Genomic DNA, 13,799 nt, shown 5'->3' with positions numbered 1-13,799 from the left:
ATTGTCAGACTAGTTAATAATGTACAGTTGAGTAAAGACCACAACGTGAGTGGACTCCATCAACACACAAATTGCTGTAACAATAGGGGTATGTTATAGAAACACAATAAAATGCATCCCTTTATAAAGTACCCTTTTATTTTATCAGAACACAACTAGTTTCAACTCTTTAAGAGCCATTTTCAAGTTACTGTTTCATTAATTTGAGTAGCCCGAAAAGAAAAGTGACTATTATCGTAGAGAAAAGATAGCTTAAGAAGATATCCCATGGCATAGGTTGTTTATGTTCCAAATTTCAAGCCGGTTTTTCAACTGAAGGAGATTACTGTCGACTATTATCTATCATATCTGTTTTGGCCGGGTGAGAGTGTAGATGTAAGACAGAATAGTAGGCTACCAGCGACACATAGCTTCACGAAAAAGAACTACCTGAACTATCGACTCAATTATGTGTGTAGAAGCTCTAATCGTTTGACGTGATCTTATGAATTAATTTATCAAGGATCAAGAAATGCTCATGGATCAAGAAATGCTCATGGATCAAGAAAGTTATATGTCTAACTAACTTGAGTTAACAGTGAAAATTGGAACATAAACGCCGTACACCATGGGCACAGAATACATACAGAATGGAAACTCGACCAGAATCGCGTTACCAAAATCCAGTCAATTTAGCCAGTGCCTTCGGTCTCAAGTTATTACATCATCTATTCAACTTTGTCGCCTTTTCAAGAAGTAGCTTGTATCAGAATTTATAAAAGTTTTTCCAATCACTGAATTAATCATCATTATACAGAGTGCGACATCATAATTTCCTTTTTTGAAATGCTTCTTAAATTTAATCTCTACCAAGATGGCGCGGTCTTGGTACACTCCTCAAGTTCTTGGTGCCATGTAAAATGCATTGGTTAGATAGGAAGTTTCCTTTCTGTATAATTATATTCTGTGTCACCTTCTTATGCTATCTTTTCTCAATGCTATTATTTTGTAACATGGTGAAAATGTAGTTGTAATAGTATGGTAATGTGGCGAATTGACAACAGGTGGCGTTTGAGATGTCGCGCTCAGGCCTGTTGCTGGAAGAGGATGCTCGCACCGTTGCCAAACTGCTCTTGGCGCAGGTCCAGTCTCTCAATCGCGAGCGGGAAGAGAGGCGAGCTGAGGGGGCCAACGCCAATGCAACTGCTGCCGGTCAGTACTACCCATTCATTCATTTCTCATTGTTCTATTCATAATTCAATCTATTATTTTTGATACCCACTCCCGCATGCCACAGGGGAGTTCGGGAGTAGGTCGATTGCCTCATTGGCAATGAATTAAGCCATTATCAATCATCATACAATTTATTATTTTTGAATCTCACTTTTGCTCACCATAGGAGAGTAAGTCAACTTTCTCATTAACAAACAATTAAGCTGGATTAGCACACTACAGTGATAGTGGACAGTGAAAATATAATTCCCATAAGTTGTAATGGTATCATTCATAGTTACTCGGCCGGGCTGATCCAATTAGAACTCTTGGAAATTACGTTTTTACTGTCACTGTTGTGTGCGAATCCAGGAGATTTATTCGTATACTCGTGAAATTAAATTTAAAAAATCTTTATTAGGCGAAATTAGGAGTTTGAAGTCTTTTAAGACTCTCTACAACTCAACTTCGACATTACAGATACATCCTCATCTATTTGTAAGGTATTTTACTCTTCGAATTGTCATATCCATTCAATTCATATTACTTATTGTATTCATTTCATGAATATTCGATTTGATAGTTCTATTTAACGTGCTTGCACTGTATTATTAAAGAAGAAATAGATTGGATTGAATACATATATTTTTTAATTTTATCCTGGGTTCAAACTCACTCTGGTTATTCTTTCGAATGTGATGCTTTATAGTTTTTCATTGAATCACTAATCGTTCTTCAGTATGGTCTGTAATTTATGCAAAAAATGATCTCATCCTGGTTATCCTTTTTAATGTGATTCTATGATATCTATATTTACATTGAAATACTAATCGTTCTTGAGTACGGTAGTACGATCTGTAAAACATGTTGAAATTTAAACTATTTTTTCATTGCAGCTGTGGAGAGCTAATATTATACATCCCAATAGCTTAAAATTTTACAAACCCAAATGTGAGCAACGTTACTCTTTCTAGATGGTGTATTCAAACTTTATTTTTATGTATAATGTATTTGTAACTCAATTGTATATGTGTTCAATGAATGATTTAAATTGTAACGTTTACTGTTGAAGTGAAATATGCTTCATTCAAGTAGCATATACGTTGAAATTCAAATATGACATCTAAAATATAAACTTATTGAACAACTTGAGAAATGATAAAAAATTGTCAATGTTCGATGAAATATGTTTGTTGGTTATTCAGGAGGAGCTCAAAATGCCGGAACTGAGGAGACGATTGTAAATATTGGCAATGATCCAAACATGATTCCTACGCAAGCAAACAACGCTTATCCTACCCAACAGGTAAGTTATTCTCAAACATATCCATTCAAATCACTTCAAAAAGAGTGAGTCTACAGAATGTAATCATGCTTTGAATTCATTGTAGCAAGAGTATTATTATTTCTGTAATGTACCATGCACTTCAGCTCGATTCTAATTGAAGATACCTAATATCAATACATTTCAATTCATATTTCTTCTTTTACTGTTTTCTGTTAATCAAATGTAATTATTCGTTCCCTTTCTTGTCAGTCCAGTCTTTCTTGAAATTTTTTTGTCTTTTTTTTCTCTTGGGTTTCTTCCCAACCTATTTTCTCACATACTTTCTCCTTCGCAATCATTTCACGGGATTAATATCATTTCTGAAACATAATTTAATTCCTAAAAACCTTCTGTCAATTTCGGTAATCCAAATTTCAATTCACGGAACATCTTCTCGTTTTTCTTTTTATTAGTTTTGAATTATGACCTTCCTTCTGTGCTGTCTTTTCCTAGAAAAACTCGTAATTGAGAATATCATCTGAAAATAGTTGAGTACAGTTGAAAATATTTTACTTCTCGGATATTACTGAGGCTTGTTTTGCAGCTTGAAGTAATGCTAAAATGTATTTGTAGTGTACTAAGTGATTCTAAAAAGGGTGCCCTTAGAATCACCACGATGTTCTACAATTTCAAAAAACCTGATACAAGAAATTATCTTTGAAAAAACTTCCGAATCCTCCTTGGTTTTCCCCCATGAGGATTTCCTCGATAACTTATTATCCTGTGAAAAGTAAGTCAGTTGATAAACGTCAAAGTGCTCATCATAGTCGATATACAATTTATTGATTAAACTTGACATTTAAATTCACTTTATTACTTTTATTAGTATAGGTACTAGTAAGTAATTTAGTTGAAATCTTGATCCATTATGAGACCAAATGTCAACTAATTCAAAAGAAGGCAAATGAAAAATAACGAGATAAGTTAGAGGAAATCGAAAAAATTGATTCTGAATTTTAAATTTGATTCGAGCAATTTATTTCCTTTGCCGTGGAAGGGTTACTCTCTTTGGGACATTCTGTATGAAAATGTAAATATTGTTGATTATTCTCAGTTCCAGGTCATCAATATCCACTATTGGGCCTACTTCTTATGTTATTTATTAATTAATTAGGCCCGTTTGCACAAAAGCCGGTTAAATTTTAACAGTGATTAATTTCACGAGAACCAATCAGAGAAGGTCTTTTTGATAAGACGACTTCTCTAATTGGTTCTTATGGGATTAATCACGATTAAAATTAATTTAAACAGCTTATGTGCAACCGGCACTTAGTATTTCAATACCGCCTCAATAATAATTATTAGATTTGAAGGCTTTAAGCTCAACAGAAGCAGCTCAGATAACTAAGGCTTAAGCCAATTTTAATAATATAGATTTTTTCGTATTTGATATTATTGAAGTTTGGAATATCACATGTTATTCAAATTGTAGTCATATAAATTTAGAATGGAATCATCCTAGTACAGTCCTCTCTTCTAAGAAATGGAATGAACTCTGGCATGAAAGGCTTTGATTGCGGATATTCAATAGTGAACAGAAATCTCGCATCATGGTAATATTAATCGTACTAACAATAATTCATTCATTCATTATTCAAATAATATTTCAATTCAATTGGTGGTTTTGGTCTTGGTGCTCTTCAACTAAATTCTTATTTCTTTCAATCCTAATTCATACGGAAAAAGATACTGTGGTAAAGCAGTCTTTCAGCTCATTCCTTATCTGCAAAAATGTTAGAAAATATTCCAACTTTCCTCATGAATCGCTTATAGCGATCAATAAGACAACAAAATTTGAAATTAACGTATATAACTCTGATTCAAGCAGCAAAGTTTTGTTTATTCCTTTTAACTTTGATACAGGTTTCCTTAAGCTTTTACCAACCCAATAAAATTGAACGAAACCCGGTTTGCATAGTAGCCGAAGCAACTTTTACATCCTGCTGTTATCAATCAATAATTAGACGTAATGCTGCTGATTTTTATCAGTGCTCGATTCAAGCTCAGTGGTAATAAGGTGATACAGCTGTTATCAGCTGTCAACACATTAGAAATCAACCTGCTCAAAGCCAATTATGTTTTTAGATTTTTGTTTACATTTGGTTTTTAATCCATTTTGAATCTTTTAAAACAGTTTTAATAGTTGAAAAAACGCGGTAAAAATGGACTATTGCTTTTTTCAGCAAGTATATTAATATCGTAATTAGGCTGTAGTGCGCTATTGAGAATATTTCATCATAACCTATCTTTTGAAGTTGTTTTTTATACAATTTTGTAGATAGTTCTAAATATATCACAGTCACAAATATATGTACCTAATCTAATATCTATCAAATATCAAACAAATTTTGCAGTTGAAATTATTGATTTTGAATTAAAAAATTGATTTGTATCCCAACGAATACAAAATGAAGAGAAACTGTACTATGATCCATTGTACAAAATACTTGATAACCTGTTTTCTATGCACTTGAAACCTATGCTTTTGCATGGCGTTAGCTTTTTATTGAAATAACAGTGTTGGCTCATTGGCGCACAATTGGCTGATTTCACTTTTCAGCAATTCACTGGACAAAATCAACAGGCTAGTCAGCAGCATTTGATGCAGCAGCAGCAGCAACAAATGCAGCAAATTGTTGATCAGCAAACCACCAACGTCCAGCCCACTTATTCAGCAGTGGTGCAGCAAAGTCAAAATAATGTTATTCAGCAGCAGAATCAGCAACAACCTGTGCTAACCCACCAGCAATCAACTGCTGAACAGAATGCTTACATGCAGCAACAGAGTCAGCATGTAAATATGAGTCAGCAGCAACATTATGCTGCAGAAGCAAATTTGAGTCAGCAACAACAGCAATTTGTTCAACAGAATCAGGAGAATCTGGTGCAACAGTTTGTTCAGCAGAATAATGCTGCAGTTGATAGCAATCAGCAGCCGCAACATTTTGTTGCTGAAACGAATTTGAGTCAGCAGCAACAGCAGTTTGTTCAGCAGAACCAGGAGAATCTGGTGCAACAGTATGTGCAACAAAATCAGGAAACGCTGCAACAGATGAATCAGAATGAGCAGCATCTGAACTATCAGCAGGCTGGCAATGAGAGTGGAATGGTTATGCAGAATCAGATGATTAATCAGCAAAACCATCAGGAGATGCAAAACCATATACAGGAGCAACAGGTTCAACAGTCTATGCATCAGGTGGGTGACATCTTTATATTATGTTCTTCATCATCACATCATCATCATCATCATCATCATCATTACTTATCATAGATTTTTTTATCTCTGTGAATGGAGCATAATCTTTCTTGGTTTATTCTGTCTGATGTGGATGCTTTATGGCTGTTGACTAAATAATTCAGTAACAAAATATAATTGCAATATATTTGGTGCAGGTGTATAATATTGTCACAGTATACATACAGTATGGAAACTCGGCTAGTGCCCTAGCACAAAAATCCGCCATCTTGTTAGGAAGTTTCGCATTGTAATAGTATTAATGGGAGGTTTGGATCCGGATCCGGATCCTGATCCTGATCCGGATCAATTAATCTTGTTCACTGCCGCGAGTCAATCAGAAGACCAGGATTGGAACTTCCTAAGGTCACGTGACGTGTCTAGTATTTGTACCATGTAAAAAGCATTGGTTGGATAGGCGTTTGATTGATAGTTTCCATTCTGTATCTATTCTGTGATATTGTATTCAGTTGAAAGCGATGCCACGGTTTTCAGATGAATCGGCACGGTAAGACAGGACAGGAAGCTTTCCGATTCGAGAGAACTAACTGTCCGTAGGGCTTTCTCGTGACACGCCATCTCAATCAGCCATTCTGAGAACTTCCTGTCCTGACGTGCCGACTAATGAAACGCCTCGTGTGGCCTTACCCTTAATAAGCAAAAGCTGATTTTATTTTATTTAACGAATGAAATTGATATTATGAATCAAATCATAATAAGAATACACAAATGTTTATAGCCTTTTTTCTTTAGGGATACTTTTGAATATAAATAAAAATATAAATTAAGTACCCTTTTTAAAATTATTTAGTCACAAAATGTTTCGGTTATAATGTGACTTGATATTGGCATCATGATAGCCGAAACATGTTATGACTAATTTTAAAAAGGGTACTTAGATTTCTATTCTTATTTATATAAATGTTTATATTTGCTTAATGTGAATATTAGAAAGTTGTTTTACACTTTTCTATTCAATTTTCACAATGTTACGTCTTTTACTTTAATTCAAAAAATGATGAGAAGATAATCATTAATCATTCTTAATTGATGAGAAAAAATGGATTCCTGACCCATAGATAGGTTTCTAAATCTACTGAATATGGGAAACAAGCCTAGGTTCTCATTGGTGTGAGAAATTGAATTGAAATCCTTTAATCATTAATATTCTCAGTCATTAAAAAAATATATTTCAGTCATAAGCTATTAGCATTGAAAACTGCTAGAAAAAATGAAAAGTATAAATACCAAGGCTTGGTTGCACGTTCGTCTATTAAACTTGACCGAATTGTAATGCAAGTTATCTCCTTGTTGCCAAATTGTTCTGCTAGTAATGCTTTTGCTACAATACATCAATATCAAGGTCAAGTGATGAAATTTGAAGAGAATGAACATTAACACTATTGTCGAAACATCGTCATGTTATCAAATAAAGATTAATAATTCTTTTATTTTTCATTCTATTACGCCCAGATTTTTACGTCAAATGACACAAAATATATTGTTTAATTCATTGATTCACATTTTTCTCAATTTACTAAATTTACCATTGCAGATTGTCACCTCTCAACAACAGCTCCCCACAATCCACTCCACTGAGCAGCAAATGTCGCATCAGACCACGTACTACACGCAACCCATGCAAACGACAGTCATGCAACATCAGCCTCAAGACATGCAGTCACATGTTCTGCCACCGGTCGAAGTCACTTCAGTCCAGTCTCAGCAGCAACAGGTTTGTTCTCACTCAATCACGCTGATTGTGCATTCTATTCGAATAAATTGACTTGCTATATGCAATCCAAGATAACACTGAATGTTTGCATTTTGTCCGATACACACTCACACATTGATGTTTGTATGTTCATCGAGTGTACGCCATGATGTGGACATGAGTGTAATTACATGTGGTGTAGTACATTAAACATAAGGTGTCTAGAAAGCAAGAGATTCAAGTTACTTGAGAAACCATTAAGTTTTTGTAATTTTGTTGAATAAAGATTGAAACTATACATTAATAGGTATATAGAAGAGGAGTAGGATGATAAATAATTTCAAGTCAAATTAATTTAGTCGGTTTGAAAAGTCATCTTTCTGATGAACTGATTTTTCAATTCAAGATAGAAAATAATTTATTTCCATTATTTCCAAGAGTTCAATTATTGAGAATCAGTTGGAGTGATCCGTGGTCTAGTGGATAGAGTGCTTGCTTAGCAGCATAGAGATTCTGGGTTCAAACCCTCTCATTACCAAATGTTTTTTAACCAGATCACTCCCGTGTTATCGGTTGGGCACGTTAAACTGTCGGTCCCGGCTGAAGTATGACACTCGTAAGGCCCATTGATATCTTAAATTATATATTCAGGCGGTGGGACCTTCCCGCACGGGACTCCCCACCAACAAAAGCCATACGAATTTACTTTTTCAGTTTATGTTGTATTCAATAAAGGCAGAATACTTACTATGCTGTTATTAATAATTATTGTTGCTTGGAGCAGAGGTTCCTGATCGCTAGATTTGGATAAACACTTTAATTTTTCATTACATGAATGATATGTAATACAATTTTATCCTTTTGCTCTTCTTACTTGAATCTTTTGTTTTATGGTAGAATCCTAATTCTTCCCATTAAATCATTCTAATCATACCTGAGTGCTCGCCATTCAATTTGAGAAGTTGGATACATTTTAATTTCCAGTGAGTGACAGTAACAGAGATAAAGTAATTACTGGTGAATGTTCTCCTAATTTAGCCCTTAATAATGTTAATCAATTCTTACCATATAACAGTAAATCAATAATCTTCATATTATGTAATATTAACTTTTTAATTTCAAGCTAACCAATAGAATATGATTGCTGACATTAATCTCAGTATTTTCAGCTACCATTGATTTCTAGGGTTTTTATAATCTGACATTTTCCGCAGTAATTAACTTTTCTCATGAAAGTTTCTTTTGGTAGTCTCTCTATTGTTTCAATTAATTGATTTGCAATATGTGGTATAATTTTGAACGAACATTAACTGATAGAATGTTGACTGATGAAATGATTTTAAAACTATTCATAACTTACTGCAAAAAAATAATTAGCATAATTCGAATAAAAAAGTTGGCTTGATGGAATCTTTGTACGCAATTATCATGGATACTTTTTACCACAGAAACACTTGATCAACCATGTTCAGTGTGATATGAAAAGTTATCTCACCATCAGAGCCATTTTGATCTAATAATTTTAAAGTATTTAGTTTTCATCACAATTCAGTAATGGATCATGGATACCAAATGACCACATTTGAAATGAATGTTTCCTTTGTTTTATAGACTTTCATATTCAAAATCACAGTTTATAGATGGTTGCCTAAGTTTTATTGCCCAAGAATCTATTGTGGAAAATAATGTTGAGGATACAAATGTTGTCCTTTCAGAGTTATGCCCTCTTGTTGAATTTGTCATTTTAACCTAGCCCATTTAAACATGTGTTGAAATATTCTTTGGAATAACAAATTATGTCAAAAATCAAATTATCCATTTAACCAATCAAATTTACAAGAACAATTCCATTCAATTATTTTCATTTTTAATATCACCTAAAATTTTCAACTCACTTGAGCCCATATGCATCACCTACGTTCAATGCTAATCTAGTTTACTTATATGAAGAGGGACAACAGGTTTGTGCCCAAAATTGTCCATTTTGAAATTAATACTAGAGGCTACTTCAATGTAGCAACTACTTTGCTACAGAATGTGACCTTTCTCTTAAATATTTTCCATCAACTATTTATAAGTCAACCATCTTTCGAATGTTGTTGTTTGGTATCTGCCTCCCTGTATATTTCATGGCATATGTCATGATTTCACATATTTCATGGATTCTAATGCTTATTTAATTTGTTTGACACGTGTATGTGTTATTTGAATCACAGGTGGCTGAATTTTTCAGTACAATGCGCTTCAGTTACATTGAAACAGCTTAATGCTTTGTTTAACACAAATCATGTTTGTTGAGCACGTTGTGTGTATGTTTGTCCCACAGGATACTTTCTCTTCTTCCTCACATCAAGCACAGCAGCAGTCAGCACCAGTTGTCACAAATGTGCAACAATATCAGCCGAATCAGCAAATTCCAAATGCACAAAACGTGCAAACAGTTGTTGACATGCAACCAACCCAACCATTCGATTATCAACAGATGACAAATCAGGCAAATACTCAACCAGCTGTTGATTTCAGTCAGCAAACCAACAATCAAAATCCACCAGAATATAACCAGCAACAGTTTCAGCCACAAATTCCAATTGGTGGTCAGCCTTTTGATCAGCAGAAACAGCACGATGTCAATGTGCAGGTGAATCAACAAGCCCAAACCCTGCAAAACAATCAGCACATTGACTATCAACAGCCACTCCAGTCACAGCCAAATCTGGGCGTGCAGCAACAGAATCTAAATCAACAACCACCAATCTTGCAACAAAATGTTGAATACCATAATCAGCAGTTGCCAGCACACACAATGCCTGTACAGCAGAAGAATGTTGAGTATCAGAGTAATCAACAGCAAATCAGTCAGCAACAATATCAACAAAATGTGGCTGCCCCTGGTCCAGCAACTATTGACTATCAGGCTCAGCAGAATGTGTCTCAGAATGTGCAAAATATTGATTACAACAATTTGCAACAAAGTATTCAGCAATTGATAATGCCTCAACATTCCGCCAATCAGCAGCAGGTGGCCAAAGATACCCCCGCGATCAATCAACAGGTGCATCAACAACAACAGCAGACATTTCAAGATTCAGTCGACTATCATAAAGCTCGCCAAAGTGTTGATTATCAGATGCAGACAAATCAACAGAAGAATATTGAATATCAGAATCAAATAGCAGCAAGTGCTCAAACAGCTCAGTTCCAGGCCCAGCAGGCAGCTGTTGTTCAGCCTCCAGTTGATTTGCAGAACTTCAACAGCTCTCAGCTCCAGCAACCAACCCTGCAGAAGGTTCCATCAAATCTGGAGTTTCAACCCCAGATACAGCAACAGAATCTAGAGTATCAACAGATGCAGCAAATTCCACAGCAAGTTGATTATCAACAATCAAAACAGATCCCTCAGCAAGTTGAATATCAACAGATGTCACAGAATGTGGAGTATCAACAAGGACAGATTCAACAAATCCCCCAGAAAGTTGAAAATCAACAGGTAACAATGGAGTATCAACAAATTCCACAAACACAACAGATTCCAGTTGATTATAAACAGATCCCACAGAAGGTGGAATATCAACACACACAGCTTCAACAAAATGTTGACTATCAACAAATACCACAAAAAGTTGATTATCCACAATTGCAGGTTCAACAAAGTATTGATTATCAGCAACTTCCACAGAAACTGGAATATCAACATGCTCCACAAAACGTTGATTACCAACAGATTTCTCAGCAAATTCAACATCAACAAGGCAGTCAGATTCCTCAAAATGCAGACTACCCTCAGCAAAGTTTGCCAAATGTCATCGAATATCAACAGCCCAAACAAAATATTCATCAGAATATAGAGCTCCAGCAATCTCACCAGACTCTACCAAACATTGAGTATCAGCAACCGAAGCAGATTCCCCAGAATATTGAATTCCAACAACATATTCTACAGAATGTTGATTACCAGCAACAACAAAAGATTCCTCAGAATGTAGACTTCCCTCAGCAAATGCAACAGACTCAGAAGAATATTGAATACCAACAAGCCCACAATCTTCCTCCAAATATTGACTTCCAACAATCCCAACAGGTTCCACCAAACATTGAATATCAAAAGCCACCCCTACAGAATAGTGACTTCCAGCAACAAATTCCCCAGAATATAGATTTTCAGCAACAAATCTCACAAAACATTGAATATAAACAGCCACAGCAGATTCCTCAGAATATTGACTTCCAACAACAGATTTCACAAAATCTTGAATACCAGCAGCCGCAGCAGATACTGCACAATGTTGACTATCAGCAGCAACAGATGCAACCAAGTGTCAACCAGCAACATCAACAACAGCAACCCCAGGTCAGCAAGCCATCGGACTTCAGCAGTCAAACGCAGCTGGTGCAGCAGCAGCCGATGCCTGTTCAGCAATCAGCGGCTGGTCAAGTACAGTCTAGTCAGGTTCAGCAAGTACAGACCAGTCAAGTGCAGACACCGGTGGTGCACTTGCCTGTGAGCCAGCCCAATCAACAGGTGGTCGGTGGAGTTGCCCTGCAACAGCAAACAGCTGACTCAGCAAGTCAGCCTCAGGTGTGTTGTTGCACTCTGCATGATGCGGGGAGGGTTGCATGTAGTACCTATGTAGAATATCATGGTGTGTAGATGTATTTGTTATAAGTATCATGGTTTATCTAATTGAAATTGAAGGGAAATACCTGAATGATAGATTGGGTTGAATGTTGCATCGCTTGTCTTATGAGTGTATCTTGTAAATAGTCTTGTTGAGAAAGCAATTGGATGAAGATGTTTGTGACTTTACAAGTTGTCACTTTCATAGAAAAGGAGTTGTTAATATCAGTGGAGCTGATAATAGCCGCATTATATGCAACTGCTTTGAAATGAAGTATGAATTATAAAAATGAATAATTTTAATTAATAAAAAATCAATCATGCAATTGCTTTTCTGAGCCTTATATTCTAAATGAAATCGATGTCGAATTAGCAATGTAGTTTCCTTTATATTATCAGTTATCAAGATGACCGCAATGAAACGTATTTTACAGTGTAGATACTGGAAGTAGAAGTTGTAAGTAGTCTTGATTTTGTATCCGAACATTGTTCGTTGAGTATTTAGTTGTCAAGGCCTGTTTTCTTTGTCAATATGGTCCATGTATATATTGTTTTAGGAACTTTATATAATAATAGTTGTCATTGACAGTCCGTTATATAAAAAGAATTGCGCCTCAACGTTACATAGGTTATTGATACTATGTATAGGTTTTATGAATATTTTAAAAAGTAAAACCAAAAATGAAGAATGAACTTAGTTCTTCCATCTCCCAGCTTTTTGACAGAATTTCTTGCAAAGTGGCGCTTTGCACTTTTTAGGGTCAGAACGTCATTTAATTATTTGATGGCCTTGAAATATTTCATTTTTATCTAAGAGAATCATGTGTAGCATTAAAGTGATAGAAAAAAATAGTCTCAGTATTGAAATAGCTCTTGAAAGAATATTTTCAATTTCACCCACTATTTTCTAATGCCACTTGAGGAAGGAAAAGCCACACAAAATGATAGTCAGGTGGTCACACTTGATCTGATTATATTATCATTGCTTATTAGAGATCAATCGATAGTTAATAGACTTTATGATTAAAGAAACCAATATATCCAAATCAAGAACTATTTTCTCCTTATCTCGTTCTCATGTCAAAAATAATGGACAATTCCGTCAGTGCAGCACAAGTTCCTTCTAAATACTCGTATATATTTGTGTTTTTTCAAATTGACAATATTGTAGTTAAATGGTATAAGTATGCATAATAGAATCGAATGCATTATGTATCTATTCAATTCTATAATTTTGCTTTGTATATAATCCAATGAAACCCATTTATAGACTGCGGTAGCAATAGTACGGTATACTAGTTTCTTAGGAATCCTAGCTTGATTACTTTTGAAAGGCTACCTATGTTTAAATGCATATCTTCATTTCTACCTGATTTACTTTTTAAAATGGGTTTTCCTTTATTGAGCAATTCTCCTTTTTCTTTCTAATTTAGTTATTATTGGTTCAATTGATCCATTGATGCTTGTTACTCATTTTAAAGACCTTGATTTGATATAAAGTCTTTTCAATCAAAACTCAAATGTTCAACTGTTCGGAATTATTTTGTAATTTTTTTGTATACCTATTTTCCTTGAATGGTAGTAGTGAACGGTATGATTCTTATTTTCCGGTATATACTGTACTTGGTAATAATTTTGTATGCTAGTGTTTATAGCGTGATTTTCTGAGGAATGTGAAAAATCTTCTGTTGTAGGCTATCCTTTATTCAATTTA

General features: G+C 34.9%; 1 protein-coding gene across 1 annotated transcript in view; it reads left to right on the top strand.

Annotated features, from left to right (window-relative positions):
• The window catches only part of LOC111050075, an 83,933-nt gene that overhangs the window by 28,196 nt on the left and 41,938 nt on the right, over nucleotides 1–13,799 (top strand). The window contains exons 13-17 of the mRNA XM_039431365.1: nucleotides 1,044–1,191; nucleotides 2,397–2,497; nucleotides 5,079–5,717; nucleotides 7,312–7,490; nucleotides 9,793–12,046. Coding sequence (XP_039287299.1) covers nucleotides 1,044–1,191; nucleotides 2,397–2,497; nucleotides 5,079–5,717; nucleotides 7,312–7,490; nucleotides 9,793–12,046 — 3,321 coding nt within the window. The remainder of the gene's footprint in view (nucleotides 1–1,043; nucleotides 1,192–2,396; nucleotides 2,498–5,078; nucleotides 5,718–7,311; nucleotides 7,491–9,792; nucleotides 12,047–13,799) is intronic.

This window comes from Nilaparvata lugens, chromosome 6 (genome assembly GCF_014356525.2).
Source record: "Nilaparvata lugens isolate BPH chromosome 6, ASM1435652v1, whole genome shotgun sequence".
Classification (NCBI taxonomy): domain Eukaryota; kingdom Metazoa; phylum Arthropoda; class Insecta; order Hemiptera; family Delphacidae; genus Nilaparvata; species Nilaparvata lugens.
This window is presented reverse-complemented; position numbering and strand designations above follow the sequence as displayed.